Source organism: Diutina rugosa (genome assembly GCF_008704595.1).
Source record: "Diutina rugosa strain CBS 613 chromosome Unknown scaffold9_size288278, whole genome shotgun sequence".
Lineage (NCBI taxonomy): Eukaryota > Fungi > Ascomycota > Pichiomycetes > Serinales > Debaryomycetaceae > Diutina > Diutina rugosa.
In genome coordinates, this window is record NW_022995211.1 from 136,338 (window position 1) to 151,571 (window position 15,234).

General features: G+C 48.4%; 7 protein-coding genes across 7 annotated transcripts; 2 read left to right on the top strand and 5 right to left on the bottom strand. All coding sequences in view use genetic code 12, as the record gives it.

Annotated features, from left to right (window-relative positions):
- Positions 1 to 352: 352 nt before the first annotated feature.
- On the bottom strand, positions 353 to 5,440 carry IQG1 (Iqg1p; the record flags this gene model as incomplete). The annotated part of the gene is made up of 1 exon (XM_034158468.1): positions 353 to 5,440. The coding sequence occupies one exon, from the start codon at positions 5,438 to 5,440 to the stop codon at positions 353 to 355; it is 5,088 nt and encodes a 1,695-aa protein (XP_034009710.1).
- A 513-nt stretch (positions 5,441 to 5,953) lies between these two features.
- On the bottom strand, positions 5,954 to 7,897 carry SUV3 (ATP-dependent RNA helicase; the record flags this gene model as incomplete). Its single annotated transcript, XM_034158469.1, has 1 exon — positions 5,954 to 7,897. The coding sequence occupies one exon, from the start codon at positions 7,895 to 7,897 to the stop codon at positions 5,954 to 5,956; it is 1,944 nt and encodes a 647-aa protein (XP_034009711.1).
- Positions 7,898 to 10,106: 2,209 nt separating this feature from the next.
- On the top strand, positions 10,107 to 10,541 carry MED10 (mediator complex subunit; the record flags this gene model as incomplete). The annotated part of the gene is made up of 1 exon (XM_034158470.1): positions 10,107 to 10,541. The coding sequence occupies one exon, from the start codon at positions 10,107 to 10,109 to the stop codon at positions 10,539 to 10,541; it is 435 nt and encodes a 144-aa protein (XP_034009712.1).
- A 333-nt stretch (positions 10,542 to 10,874) lies between these two features.
- Positions 10,875 to 11,927, bottom strand: DIURU_005484 (uncharacterized protein; the record flags this gene model as incomplete). Its single annotated transcript, XM_034158471.1, has 1 exon — positions 10,875 to 11,927. The coding sequence occupies one exon, from the start codon at positions 11,925 to 11,927 to the stop codon at positions 10,875 to 10,877; it is 1,053 nt and encodes a 350-aa protein (XP_034009713.1).
- A 738-nt stretch (positions 11,928 to 12,665) lies between these two features.
- Positions 12,666 to 13,553, top strand: SAM4 (S-adenosylmethionine-homocysteine S-methyltransferase; the record flags this gene model as incomplete). The annotated part of the gene is made up of 1 exon (XM_034158472.1): positions 12,666 to 13,553. One exon carries the CDS (start codon positions 12,666 to 12,668, stop codon positions 13,551 to 13,553), a length of 888 nt encoding a protein of 295 aa, XP_034009714.1.
- Positions 13,554 to 13,742: 189 nt separating this feature from the next.
- Positions 13,743 to 14,360, bottom strand: DIURU_005486 (uncharacterized protein; the record flags this gene model as incomplete). Its single annotated transcript, XM_034158473.1, has 1 exon — positions 13,743 to 14,360. One exon carries the CDS (start codon positions 14,358 to 14,360, stop codon positions 13,743 to 13,745), a length of 618 nt encoding a protein of 205 aa, XP_034009715.1.
- Positions 14,361 to 14,593: 233 nt separating this feature from the next.
- On the bottom strand, positions 14,594 to 14,890 carry DIURU_005487 (uncharacterized protein; the record flags this gene model as incomplete). Its single annotated transcript, XM_034158474.1, has 1 exon — positions 14,594 to 14,890. One exon carries the CDS (start codon positions 14,888 to 14,890, stop codon positions 14,594 to 14,596), a length of 297 nt encoding a protein of 98 aa, XP_034009716.1.
- Positions 14,891 to 15,234: the final 344 nt, after the last annotated feature.

A 15,234-nucleotide genomic window follows, 5' to 3' on the forward strand; every position in this document is an offset into this window, starting at 1 on the left:
ACTTATGGCACCTGGTGATTTAATCATTCGAAATCTGTAAATGAAAAAGATGAAAAAGGAAATTGAGGCAGACAGGATTTGAACCTGCAACCCTTCGATCTGGAGTCGAAAGCTCTACCGTTGAGCCACTGCCCCACTCCTGATTTCAATTGCTTAAAAGTGATATATGAAGTAGTCAATATATAGCAATTAAAGATTATCAAGGATTTTTCGCGACATCTTCAAATGATTATGTAACCGTCAGTTCAGTCCAATAATTTACATTTTTTTTTATTCCATTTAAGAACCAATATGGGGTTGTACTACTTAGAAAAGTGTCAGATGATGTAAATGTGTATTAACGTGCGTGTAGCTATTCGCGATTGGTATCGTAAAACTTCCGGAAAATCATTGCTATCAAGTTTTCCAGCTTAAATGTTGCCATGCCATCAAACAATTTCAATTCTTCTTCGTGCTCGTACTGCAAATTCAACAACTCATCCAAGGTGACTATTTGCAGAGCTCCTGGAATGGTGACCAGCCCAGTAGCTGCTTCCACCGTGAATCTACCCACAGCATGACATGAAAACATGAAGTCTACCTTCGAGTGTCCAGACATGTTTTTGTAGTCCTTCAAAATATGTTGATCCATCAACTTTTTGGCCAGGTACTTGTAAGAGCCAAACTTGGGTAACCTGTTACGTTTGCGCAACTCACGATGATAGAAGTACTGTTTCGACAAAACCGGAATAAGGTTAAAGATTTTGCGGTCTTTAGGCTGTTTCTGGAAGTGAACCAAAATTGCGTCGACATCTCGATTGTAATCAGCTAATTGTCGTTTGAGATTGCGTTCCTTCTCAGCTAACTTTGACACTGTCTTCACCGCAATTGCTAATTGCATCTTACGATTTTGACGCTGGGTATCCTTTGTTTTGATATCAGTGGCGATACGATTAAGGATCTCTTGGAATGAATTCTGCCGAGTGATGAGACCCAAATTTTCAAGCTTAATAAGATTTTCAAGTGTCTTCTTTTTAAGCTCGTGTAAGGTCAAAGTTTTAAGATTCCCAAGCAGTGTTTTGTGGTACGGCAGCTTTGAGTCATCTTGAATCAATTCGCTGAAGCGAGATTCACTTTCGTCAGATATGGGCAGTACCAAAAGCTCCAACAAGTTGTCACCCAGTTGCACCCGCATAATGTATAAGAGGCACCGCTTGGACATTGTAAAGAGCAGCAGTGCTTTGGAGTCAGCCCATGTATCTTCCTTAGTGGCAGGCATCAAGTCCAATGTGATCACCCCCATTTCAGTCAATGCCATATAATCATCAGCCAGCCCCACAACCTGCTGCTGCTTATGCATCACTTGATATAATTGATCATCGAGCAGAGGCGCCATCACGTCCAAGTTCTGTGAGCACACCTTTTCGAGGCTGACCATCGCTGTGACACTTATCAGAAGCTGCGGCCGGCTAGTAGTGATGATATCGTCATAATCACTAAGATTGTACTCAGCTTCAATTTCACCCACATTGATGACCTCGCGTATGATCATTTTCACGCTGTCATGAGTATTGACGACAAAGTCATTGAGCGGCTTGAGGAAGTTATCGCTAAATGGCTTCAACAGAAACAATTGAATCACAATACGAGCAAGCTGGCGAAGGTTATTGCTGGCACGTGGGTTCACCAGCGTACCTGGCAGGAACGGGTCGCCCATCAAGTAGCCAAAGTTTTCAGGCCCATTAAAAATATGAGTAAGATAGTGTTTGGCAAAGACAACCCCGGTGACTGCCAAATGGTGCTGAGCCAGCTTGTCCGGAAACTGCAATTGGGAGGCTTCGTACACCCGTTTGCATACAAGCCTCACATGCAAAGGTATTTGATTCAAAACTTTCTGTACCTGACTCAAAGTCAGCGTCGCAACTTCACGCAATTGCATCAAATTGTTCACAAAACGCTCCAGCACTTCGGGCTGCTTGATTGCTGCTGCAGCAGAAAGACCCAGGGGTTTGTCCAGGCGGCCCATTACTTTACACTCATGTTGTAAAAGATCAGCGTAGATGCGAGCAGGGTCCAGCTCAAAGTCAAGGTGCTCACCGTCAACAACCTCCGACATCACCGGTCCCATAATCAGTTTGAGATGCAGTCTCTGGTAGGTATGACAATTGAGGTGAACAAAGTAATCGATCCACCAACAGTTGGATGGCCGAGTAATGTCGGTAATGTTCCCGCAATGGTGCTTAATGTCGTGCTCCATTAAGCCAACAATAAACTTGACGAAAAAATATTCCTCCCGCCCGTGAACGTTGATCTTGGCCTCTTTAATTGGAAATAATGCGACGACACAGTGAAACAAGTCCACCAGATCAGGCTTGTCCTTAGCTGCGATATCCATATGAGCATAAAGACGAACAAAGTACGCCGGATGAGTTTGTAACAAGTACAACAATGTAGCAAAGAATTCAAGCTTTTCCCTCACCAGCTTCGGAAGCCCCAGGTTCTGTGTGATCAGCATGGGTCTCACTCGAGGCTTGACCTTATTTGTCACAAATTCGTCCACGGTAATTTTGTTTTCCTCAAGCATTTGCAACTTAATGTCTAACAGCTCAAGTTGCAGTTCCAACTGTTCATTATGTTTGGAAATATCAACAATACGATCCTTAATTTCGGAAAGTTCCATTTCTTCTGTGAAGTCATCCAGATCATCCATAAGAAGGTATGCGAACCGACGAATTACCAGAAGTGGCGGGTTCTTAGTCAGAAGAAGCAAATCAAACGCCCGTTTTGTCATCCATGTTTTCATAATCAGCTGAGCCTTTACCACAGTAGCAATATTGTGGACGTAATAGCGGTTCATATCATCAATCTGGTCGCGAACAAGTTTTCCTCTCATAGCACCTTGAAGCTCAATAAGTTCACCAATTTGCTCATAGATATCTTCATGTAAAAAGTAACGCTGAGTACGCACGTAAATGCCACGGAATATGCTTTGAATAGGAAGGATTGAAGTCTCTTCCACATGGCGAAGTTCACGTTTGAGCAGTCTCACTTCTCTTCTCATAGCATTGCCTCTCACCTTGGCGAATAATCTATTGAGGGTGTGGTCCTCATATAATAATCCCACCAAAACGTTGTCGCACATACGGGTACGACTTATGCCGCCTCTGGCAATTGCTTGGAACTCAGAAATTGCATGAGTATGACGACGAACCTTGTGACGCACACGGTCCATCCAATAGCGCGTCGCTTCACCTCTAATAACCAGCTGGAGACGTGTGACTTGCATCACCGATTGACGAGGCATATTTGCTGGAGTAGCAGTAGGTTTTCTGCGGACCAAGTGACCTCTAGCAGCAGCTTGGAAGCGGGTCATCAATGGGAACAACCAGCGCAGGTTAGATACATACACGCGATACTTTGATGCTACCTCCCTTTGACGAACTGCCAGTTGAAGGCCGATAATCGAGTGGCGACTTTTTTGTAAGCGGAATTTGAGATCATTGATACTCTTGCGAACAATGCCACCTCTTATCATCGCTTGAAGCTGGGTGATTTGCGGCACTGCAAGCGTCAAAAGAGGTTGGGCCATGCGTTGTTCAACTAAACGGCGACGTAAGACCAGCTGAAACGCCGTCACCAGGTTGCTATACGGTACGAGAGCTTTGCGGTGACGGTGGACGGTGTGCGTCCGTGCCAATGCGCCTCTGGCCAACGCCTGGAACTCTTCAATCTCCTCTGAGTACAGTTTAAGCATGATTTTGTCCACAAACATCCGATACCGAAAGTTGGCACCACGAGCTAGAGCTTGGAGCTTAGTGATCTCACCCTTAAGCCTGTCGAGTTCATAGTCGTTGGCATCACGGAAGTCTTTAGCATCAGTAAGCGGAGAGTTGGTTCGAACCACAGTAAGATCAGCCTCGTGCTCGGTAATTACAGTTTCCAGAGGCGGCAGAGGCGGCAGAGGCGGGAGCATAGTGCTGGTGCCCACGTCACATCGACTCAAAGAGCCCCGCACAGGTTCGGTTTGAATACCCAGAGACACCATCACTCGTTGAGGCGAATCAATGTACACTACCCTCGGTTCTTTTTCAACGTAGACGACTTCAGGTTGACGTTCAACGTACACCACCTCGGGCTCTCGGTCTGAATACATCACCAGTGCTTCTCTAGGACTCGCACCGACAACTGGCGGCAATGGTGGAGCAACAAAGTCCTCATCTTCGTCGTCGCTATCGCTGTCGGCGCTTGCAAAGTTTGGAAGAGGGCTGCCGACAAGCGCCCGGGCTGCCACCCTAATATCCAGCGCCGAAAAGTCCAAAGTTCCCACTAAGTTTTCCGCTTTAGGGTATCCCGGGTTCATCTTGTTCAACATGTAAGTGAGAGCGTGTAAACAGAACCATACTTTGGGCACATTTTTAGCATCATAAAGATCAGTGAGCTCAAATCTGAACAAGTCGGGAACGTTCATGTAATCCAAAAGTTGAAAGAAGCGGTTGATATTTTCGGTGTGGCGAAACTCAAGCTTCGAGTCATTCGTGAAAACCGTCCGCTTCAGCGGAAGAACCACATTGGCGAGCTTGGCCAAGTAGATACCATTGCGCACGTAGTTGATAAGTTCAGCTGCCAGTTGAGGGATCTCAATTTGAAGGATGGTTTCCAACCAATTTTTGAGAGCCTGTATCCGGCATAAGTACTCGTACGCGGGCAGACCGTCGCCCTTGTCGCGCACTGGCAGCATTTGACGCGAAGGGCGGATCGGCGACAGTGGTACAGAACTGTGTGGGGTACGCACGGAAGCAGCCAACGGTGCCTTTAATGGAGATAAATGGGTATTTTCGGCGGGAGGAGCCATCTTGGGGGCGTTTCTGTTCGGGCTTTGCCGGGGGCTGGTCGAGGGATCAGCGACATGAGAAGGGGTATTGAATTGAAGTGATTCTTTCCGAGGACTTGCCAGCTTCCGAGGACTGCGCAGAAGAATGTCCTTGTAGTTCTTGTTGGCCCAGTCTGGTTGTTCATCGGCGAAGGGGTCTTTCTTCTTTGGCCGTGGCGGACTAGGCGGGTTCTCTGTGACCTTAGCACGACTAGGCAGCAATTTGGTGTTGGCGTTGGACTTGAACTCATTAGCAAGCTTGCGTCGAGGCGAGGTCGCTTCATCGACACTGGCGCTTGCCAGCGACGGCGACAGTCTAAATGACAGCACTGTCGCCAGTGGTTGTTCGAAGCGGCTAGCCAAAGCAGCGGTTTTGCTTCTGGTGGGCGACACGGGGGTAATTTCGAGTTGCTTAGCCAAGTCGTCCAAATCTTCGTCGTTTTTCTTTGCCTTTGTCGGTGATTGGTTGTGGCGGAAGCTGGGACCCAATGGGCTTCGAAGGGGCAGTCCCAAACCCCGAATTGGGGTTGGGTTCTCCTCCTCCATCTGCTCAAAGAAGCGGAGAGCCAGGAGCTTCAGTGGCAGGCTCATTCAAGAATGGGGAGCGGTGGTCGGGGGAGAGGGAAGGTGTTTGTTTACCTTTCGCGGTTTGGGAAATGGATATTTGCCTAATTGTGTGCAGGAAGAATGCTGTACCTGCCTTTATCGTGATCGCGATGACCGTCACTATGACGATGATAACTAGGGAAAAATCGACGAGAAGTGGGTCATTGGTGAAGTTTTAGATGTTAATCAGTTAGTTAGTTCAGTGGTGAATTTTCATATCATCGATTCATGCATATAGGTCGGGTGGGACATCGGAATGGTGAAGGGGGCACTTCAGCCTCGTTGAATGTACCAAGGCTCACAACTCCTTAAATCAGCGTGACAGTTACCCGAAGCGAGTCTTCTCTTAAGCAGAGCTACATTTTGACAGTCCCTATGAACTGTTCCATTTGTTTCTTAATGAAGCCAAATTAAAGCATTTACTTGACAATTTCGGGCTACAACTGGTGTACTGATAATCGATTACCCATCCCCAAGCTCGTCTGTTACTATATACAATTACCGGCGACGAGCCTTATTAAGCTTGCGAGTCATGTCCAACTCTTGAGAAATACGTTTTTCAATCAACAGCTTCAAGTCGGTAGCCAGCTCCTTATCAATGAACAAAGTTGGCCATCTCTGACTCAACCACAAGAAAAGCAACACCAACTTGTGCATTTCCTCCAACTCACTCAACGTACCCATGGCGTCTCCTAAACGCATCAGAGGCCGAGCTGAGCGGGAAAGTAACTTTTTGTCAACGATGTCACACTGGAAGACGCTTTTCGGGGTATTGTTGGCGATGGCAGTGAGGAAAGTGTGAATCACTTCCGCCGATTTGTTCCCCAGAGCTTGCATGGGAGCCAACGAAAGCGTCAACTGGTCATCGACAGTGATTCGTTTGTAAAGGTCCAGCCGTAAAAAGAACTCCAACACAGCAATTCGAGGGTCCACTTCCGACACGCAAAAGTCTTGGTTCAATGTTGGCTCAATTTCCTCCTTGAACTTAAGAAGTACTTCATAGAACAGGGTATTAGGAGGGAAATACGTCATGTACTGCTTCCATATCTGATTAGACGGCCACACGCGTGCCTGTTCCAAATCCTGATTAGGTTTCTTCATCGTCTTTTTGATGAAAAGAAGGTCACGGCGATTCATGGCTGTGACAAACCCTTCCAGCTCCCCTTTATCTTTCGAAAACCGACCAGCTCTACCAGCAATCTGTTTTGTTTGCGATACGGTTAAAGGGATGACGTTTTTACCATCAAACTTCGAAGTCGAGTAAAACACAATCCGTTTGATACGGAGGTTGAGCCCCATACCAACGGCGTCGGTGGCCACCAAAACATCATACTTGCCCAGATTGAAACGGGATGCTTCCTGAGTCCGGATTTCTGGAGGTAAGGCGCCATAAATGACCCCCACTTTCAACCGAGTTTCCTTCTCAATCTTGAGTTTAATCTCCAAGATTGCCCGTTTGGAGAATGCAATCACACAGTCACCTGGCTGGAGGTCTCTGTACGACCGCAACAGGTTTGATTGTACAGTAAGCTTACCTAACCGTTCGAACGTTTTGATTACCAACTCGTCACCAGTGACTTCACAGATGCGCTTGATGATTGGCACTGCCAGTTCCTCACCACATAAGTGGATTTCACTGGCCTGAACCCCAAGTACTGCAGCTGTCCACGCAGCCCCCCGGTTTGGGTCTCCTAACATTTGGATCTCATCAATAACACAGACATCCATCTTCTTGTTCAAAGGGATCATTTCAATTGTCCCCAGCGATATCTCACTTGTCTTACCATACTTGTCGATAGTAGGCACCACTTCTTCGCCAGTAATCAAATTGCAGGGGACATTCTCATTATTGAATTTCTCAAAGATCTCTCGGGCTAAGAGCCGGAGCGGACCAGCGTAGTACCCCAGCTGAGCTTGAGCCAATTTCTGAAGCGATCTATAAGTTTTCCCCGAGTTTGTTGGACCCACGTGCATAATGATCTTTCGCTTCATCTTACGTGCCTGAGGGAACCACTCGGCGGGGTTTGACAAGTCGATAGTGGTATCCTGAGGTTTATACGAATACACCTTACTACCAACATATCGGCGGTAAAGACTCTTGGTAATGAGTTCCTGGGCAAAGTCCTGTTTTGATTTGTGGCCCAACACCGATAGTAAATTTTCCGGAAACTCATTCTTCTCCACTTTAGCAAGTAAGTTCGTAAGATGTTGATCCTGGGGGTTGATAAACTCTGCTATTTCTGTTTTCAACCCTTTTTTAGGGGCCTGATGCTTCAAGGAATCGAGGATCTCATCGATTTCAGTAGGAGCCACATGATTTAGCTCATTGTATTTCCGGGGAAAGGATCGCTGTTTGGCAATATCACTGACCTGCTTGAAGGCAACTTCACTTGACAAATACCTCCTCGAGATATACGATGCCCTCCGGGTCCATGCTCGCATGGTTTGGGGATGCGTTTATCGGAGTTGGTGCGATGACGTGCGGAGCGCGACACTAGCGATAAGATTTAGTCTCAGCACACAATTAAAGCGGTACGCCAAGAAGTATGAGAAGTAAGTGAAAATATGCTTTTGTTATTTCGTTATACGTTAAAATAGAAAAAGAATGAGACGTCAAGCCTCAAAAGAACCATGGGAACTTTTGGAGAAGTAAAAAACATGACAACGACGCGATTTCAACACGCGCTTCGTAAGAAAACAGAAACTCCAACCTCACGGTCGGCAAGCTATAACGCTTGAGTCTGCCGCCTTAGACCACTTTGGCCTCCCTTGTTGCAAAACAAGGGTACCGGGTCCTCAAGTCACACGGCGCCGCAAAGTGTAAGCTGGCTGTCTCATTCGACTGGGCCACAACATCTTGGTAGCGGCGATGGTGTAGTCACCGGCAAGCATGGTGAATTTCAGGAAGTTCCACTTGAAACTGGAGGGGGCTCTCATTTTGAATTGATTGTCTGGTTGTTTGGTTGTTGATACTGATCGTTACTCGCGACATCCCCATATTTATAGTTGGAGAGTCCAGGGAGCCAACCTCCTGCAAGTTGCTGTTTCGGGAACGTCGATATCACAGCCGTGACCTTCAAGACAATAATCTTTGTTGGTGTGCATCTACTTTGTGCTATTTCTCACGCAAGCTTCCCCGCATTACAGCCAATGAGCAGCCACCGGTGGGTGCTTGAAGTGACTAGCGCGATCACCCCTTCGCTTTACCTGATCATTTACCGCGGAAAGCCTGCGTTTACATGAGTAATTGGCTCACAAATAACATGACGTTACTCGATCAGCCGATCGCTGCTTGGTGTGCCTTGCTCTAGTCGGGTGAATCTCCCCACTTTTTTGACCCTGAGAAATTAACCGAGCCGGGGCTGCAAATTGTGAGAGACACGATCTTCGTTGATGCAGTAGCGGGGGGGAACGTGTCCTTTCAGAAGAAAAGAGTACCAAGAAAGCCAACTTCTTATTAACGAAGTGTTTCCCCACGAAAACCATTTCTTGCTTCGACCTTCCCGAGCCGCGCTAGAAACAGTGGTGATGTGTATGCATGACCCCAGACTACCTTCCGCATTTGGAGGATGACACTCGTGCGAGGGAAGAATGCGTCTTGTATCAACCCCCACTTAGCCTATAATTATAGCACAGTTAATAATGATACAAACCACTCTCACGGAAGGTGACTTAAGCTATCGAATTCCACGTGTATCACGTACACGGCTTACCGTGAGTAGTCTAAAAGTCGGGCAATTGGGGACAGCCTTACCGCGCCATTTAGCTTTTCCCAGATCGGTCCACATAACCGCTAGTCAATCCCCCACGGCGTTATAATATTCGCGCGGCATGGACGGGAGTTTCTCCGTTAGTTGAGTCCACAGCCGTACGGATGACGAACGGAGAACTGTTTTGACAGATTTAAGGTGGTACAATGTGCTCATGGACTTGAAATTGAGTGTAGTGAACACGAAAGCCACTGTTGGGGATGGGCTCTAATCTTACTTATCCCCTAAAATGTAATTGTTTATTATGTGGCTCTTTGTGGCCCGAGGCTAGGCGCAGCCTTACAACGAGACTGCTTCGGCGGCGATCACGCGAAATGCTCAACCAGCCCACGTCATAATGTAGCCTTATACCACAAACACAAAAATTACCGTGGAACGTTGAGTAAGACATGACATGGCTCGAGACGAAGGCCGGGTCATGGAGCACACTTGTAGGTAAATGACTAGAGTCTTGAAGTCGACGAAAGACTGCAGCTTCACGCACTCCATTGCTTTCTGGTGGGGGGGATGGCGTTATGTAGGAATTGCTATCTTGGGGTCAATTCGAATACGGAAGCTTAGATCGCGTCCAAGTTAATCCATTCTATGTGTTAAACAGTTCTTGAATGTGTAATTGTATGATTCATCCCAGGTTTCTACATCATGAACTGCCTATGCTGCTTTTGGTGTAACTACAAAAGCCATCCGCGTGATATAATTCACCACATTAATTTAAAAAAACGTGTAATACGAACAGACTCGCCCTTGTATAATCAACAATATCGTCGATCTAAAAGCAAAAATTCCTTGATTATGTCTGAATCCCCCGGACTTTTCATTTCTCGTAGCCGCATAATGTATAGGAGCCATCACCGGGTGCGCGCCGCTCTCTTCACCTAGCTATGACGACGGCGACGATTGATCCTACAAACAAGGAGCTTGCCGAGACTGCCGACAAGATCAGTCTGCTTGTGGATCTGTTGATTCAGCTTGGCGTGCTTGTTCATGATAACCCCGGAACTCCGCAGAGTCATCTGACACTCGTGGACACCACCAACCAGGTGGTGAGCGGTCTCTCGGACATTTGGGAACAGCAAGGCATCGACAAGTACCCGGTGCCTATTGATGTCATCAGCTACATTGAGGATGGACGCAATCCTGATATCTACACCCGTGAATTCGTCGAGGTGACGGCTAAGCTGAATGCTCGGTTGAAGGGGAAGATGGAAGGGTTTGCCAAACTCCGAGACGTCCTTGGAGAAAAGCTTGCGGCTGAATTTCCCCAGCTCAAGCCCAACATCGATGATATCATCGAAAGAACTCTGGTTGAAAAGTGATGCTGGCCATCAACAATGTAAGGTCAGTGCTTGATCTATGAAAATGTCACTAGCATGAGACGCGAGCAGCGATTCCGATGTCCGAAGAGTTCCAATCTAATCAATCTTTGGGTAGATGGGACTGGAGAGAAATAAGAAGACATTTGCATCGAAGCTTACGAGGTGTAGATTGCCAACGATTTCATGTGGCGAACTGATAACCGGATGCTATTTATTGGCCTCGTCATTATGGGATCTATCATGTACTGTAGACTACGGCTTGTGCTTTCGAATGCTTATATTCATTTCATATCGTAATATTAGTGTTCATCTTATGCAATAACTCGTAATCTCTCACGATCTCCGCTGTAGCTTACGACGGCGTTTTTCTTCGGCGCGACGAGCCTCTTCCTCGGCTTCCCGCTGATCTTCAAGCACGGCATTGCGCCGTGAATAATGCTCTTCTTCCAACACCTCGGCTCCGGTGGCCTCCATGTCATCCAGATCGTAGTCGTCGTAACGAGTGTAATGGCTGCGCTTGCGGCCTCGGTTGAAAAGAGCCCAGATCTCATCTCGGTCATAGTCACCGCCCTGGTCATCGTAGCCCTGTTCGACCTCCTCGTCGTCGACAACAAACCCGTCGTCTTCTTCCTCCTCCTCCAGATAGTATTCGTCCTCATCGTCGCCACCTCTGCCATAGTGCTGCTTTCGCTGCTGGAGACGCTCTTGTACCGCCTTACTAGGGCCTCGAGCCATGGGTTTAGGCGGGGCTATCCGGCCGGAAGCGGGCGGTTTCTTACCCGCGACCCGGGAAACCGAGGGCATTGGCCCCGATGGAGGTCTCGGTCCTTGTCGCTGGCGAAGAGCTGCTTCCTTAGCGGCAAAGCGCTCTGAGGGTTTTAGCTGCTGAGGCTTCAGCGGCCGGGTTGTGGGTTCAGGAGTGGTATTGGATCGCGGCTTATATTCCACCAGTAATGTCTTTGGGTCGATGGCTTTCGCCTTCTGCATGAGTTCATTGAACAGGCGTTTCTGGCGAGGAGGGCGTGGCGGCGGTGGTGGTGGTGGTGGCGGGAGATTGGTTGCTCCCCGACTCAGCCTAGCCAGCGGCTTCTTTGGCGGCGCCCGCGGGGCACCAGGCTCCCTCTTGGCCGTCTGAGACTTTGGCTTGGATGTTTTAGGAGGGAGGCCCTTTTTCGCTCGGAGTTCAGCCTCTTTCTTTTCCTTTTCGAGGCGGCGCTTCTCCTTTAACGCTGCCACCACTGGGTCGACCGGTCGCAGACCCGCCCCCGGCAATGGCGGGCGGATGGGGGGTTTGTTGCCTCCAGGCGGTGGCGTGGCCTTCGGCGGGGCCGCTGCCTGCACCTTGCCCTTGTTGTTTATCCGCTGGAGCAAGTCAGACACCCCCATGGTGAGTCAGTGGTCAGTTACGCTTTTCACTAGTGCGCGCTGGAGATGAAGTGGTAATGTTGATTTGACAACAGAGAAGCGTAGTATAGAGGTGAGAATAGACATGTGAACGATGACTGGTGAGTGATTGCTTGCTTGATGTGGACGACATGGTTTGGCTCGTGCGAGCTGTTAATGGCTTGGCTAGGAATTTACTCTCTGCTCGTCCGGTTGGTCTAGTCATCGCACGTCACAACAAATCAGCCTCTTGCGGCTACCACCGTTTTATCCATAAATGTCTGGAGATCTTTGAGCACCCCTGAGTGCGCAGGCGGACGTCGACAAATGCAAGTAGCCATCGTATTATGGTTTATTACGTCATGGTCGTCGCCACCACCCGCCATCACGGCGCGCAGTTTATCTGGGGAACTATGAAACTATGAGTCAGAAAAGAAAAAGATAATCAGCGTAACACTCGTGATGTTTCTGAAAAACTAACCAAACTTGTGGTCAGAGTTCACTCAATTTCACAGTTCACTTCAAAGCAATTTTCAAATTGAAACGTGATTGACTACTAGATCAGAATGTTAGATCAGATCATCATCAGATCTGAAGTAGAATTAACATTTGCCGGTAAATTAGCTCCAATACTGGCTTATCTCGTGTGGGTGTTAATACCCGGTTTTCATCGTATGCGGGGCACAATGCTCACAATATCAGGAGAAGTCCAACCCGCTGCTTTCCGGATCACCTGATTACATGCTCATCCTTGACGGTGGATTGGGCACGGAACTAGAGACCCGACTTGCTAAGGATGATCCCCGCAACCCATTGGGCAACCCCTTGTGGCTGGGACAGGTGCTTTTGCTGTCACCAGACCTCATTGAACTGATCCACCGAGAGTACGTTGATGCCGGGGCTGAGGTGCTTGTCACCGCCACCTACCAGCTCCTGTACGCCACCTTAATAAAGCACAAGAATTATACGTTGGACGAGGCCCACAATTTGTGGAATGAAGCGGTCCAGGTGGCGAAACGGGCGGCGAAGCCAGGGGTGATGATTGCGGGTCTGGTAGGTCCGTACGCCACCTATTTGGCCGATGGGTCAGAGTATACGGGCGAGTACCACGGTGCTACTATCAGTGAGTTGAGAGAGTACCACGAGCCATTGGCCAAGTATCTAAATGGCCATGCTGATGTCGATATGGTGGCGTTTGAGACCATCCCTAACCGCACCGAGCTTGAAGCGGTGATCCAAGTCGCCGGGACGTTAAACAAGAAATTCTACGTGCTGATGAACTTAACCCCAAAAGGGTTAGTTGATGGCACTGACATTGACGACGTTATTCGTCTCTTGGAACCGCTTAGGGGACTACTGAACTTTCTTGCTGTAGGGATCAATTGTTGTGACTATAAACAAATTGAAACGCTTGCTCAGTTGATGCCGTTCCCATTGTATGTCTACCCTAATCTTGGTTACGAGTACGACCAGACTAAAGGGTTTTACGGCGTGGTAAAAGATGATGACGTGTGGCGGGCAGCAGTAGAGGCGTGGAGTAAGCTCTCCAATGTGGAGGCGATAGGCGGGTGTTGCAGCACTGGCCCCCACGAGATCGCCATCGTCAAGGAGATCGTCAGCAAGGAATAACCTCCACGACGATGAAATGTTATAATTTGATGACAACTAATAGAGATGGAATTGTGGTCACTAATCACTATACCCGATGCTACTGAGTGAATTTAGGATAGTCTCTAATCTCTTTTTTGAGCTTTGATCTCTGTTTTACTCTCCACTCCTTAATTTCTAATCTTTACGTGTATTATGACATGCTTGGGCTTAGGCGGCGATGAAGTCCTTATTCTTTTCGAGGTAAGCCTTGGTTTGCGCCTGGATCTCCGGGTCGGCGGGCAATTCCTTCAAGGTGGCGTCGGCCTCGGGGTCGGGTCTCGCCTGGTAGATGGCGGCGTCCTTGTCACTGCCGGCACCCAACAGCTGGGCGAGCCCGTCCTTAGGGTACGACCGGGGCATCGCCGGCTTCTCCGGGTTCAATTGCAAGTAGTAGATCAACGCACCAAAGCCAAACACCAAACTGAAGAAGATGACGTTGTGCTTGACCGCGGTCTTGTCGGAGACGAACTGGAAGTAGTCAGGCGACCAGATGTCGTATAAGTCGTCGTTGATGTTGACGGGGTCGTCGCGGTTTCTGCGGTTCTGGGGGTCGTCGTACCGCTTGTAGGGCGACTTGTTTTGAGCCAACGTCGGGTTGAACACGTAGGGGTAGTCGCCGTATTCGGGTTCGGCGGGGTCGGTGAGCTTGACGACGCGGCCGGAGGTGTGGTCGATGATGACGTTGTGGTTGGGGATCTGCTGGGTGGGTTGCTGGGTGGCCAAGCCTCTGAGGAGGTTGACTCTGCGAGCGGCGACGGCGCCGGCTCTGATACCTCTGGTCAACATGGTGGTCCAATGAGCCAATGAAAGGGTTTTGAAATGTGAAAAAGTGAGGGTTCAAGTCACGTGATCCGTCCAGAATACTAACACTCAAGCATAACACAGTAAAGCCTCTAAATAGAGTGTTTACAGTTGAATTCTTATCTACATTGTTCAATTCGTGTGTTTATTCGTAGAATCCTTTAGATGGCACTCGGCGGGCTAAGAAAACCCTGTCGAGAAAAGTGAATGCATTTTCTTTAGTTCTTGTAGGGCTGGGGTTCAGCGAACGCCTGCTTACCCACGGGCAGCTGTTCCAGCTTGGAGAACTCCAACAACCCGTCCCACCCGGGCAAGTTGTAGCCGACGTACTTGGCGAGGGCCCCGGCGCCGAGGAAGACGGGGACGAACGCGACGAGGACGGTGGCGTTACGGGCGTTCCAGTAGGCGTGGACGGGGGGCGGGTTCAAGTTGAAGCCGTGCTTGTTGGTGAACGACTCCGACGAGTACTGTCTGGCGCCGCGCCGGGCCTGTTGTCTCAACACTCTGGCAAACATCGTGGTAATAAACTTCGCGACAATTGTGATTGGTAAAATGCGATGTCGACCGCGCGTGAGACGAGAGGACAATTAGAGGGACTTAGACAAAAGAAGCTTGAGTTTATGTTTCTACAAATTAGATATTGAGGAGTTTGAGTGATAAACTCTGTTTATGAGATTTAGCGTTCTCAATAGAACTTACATCATATGAGTAGAGTCAAACACATGTTGATTTTAGGCTTTGTCACATTAATACAGTTGGATTGTAAAATTCATTTATCGCAACTCCGATTAATTTGATATATACGAGTGACGACGAAGTAGGACTTTTTGTTGGAGTATCTTGGAGTCTACTATGCTGT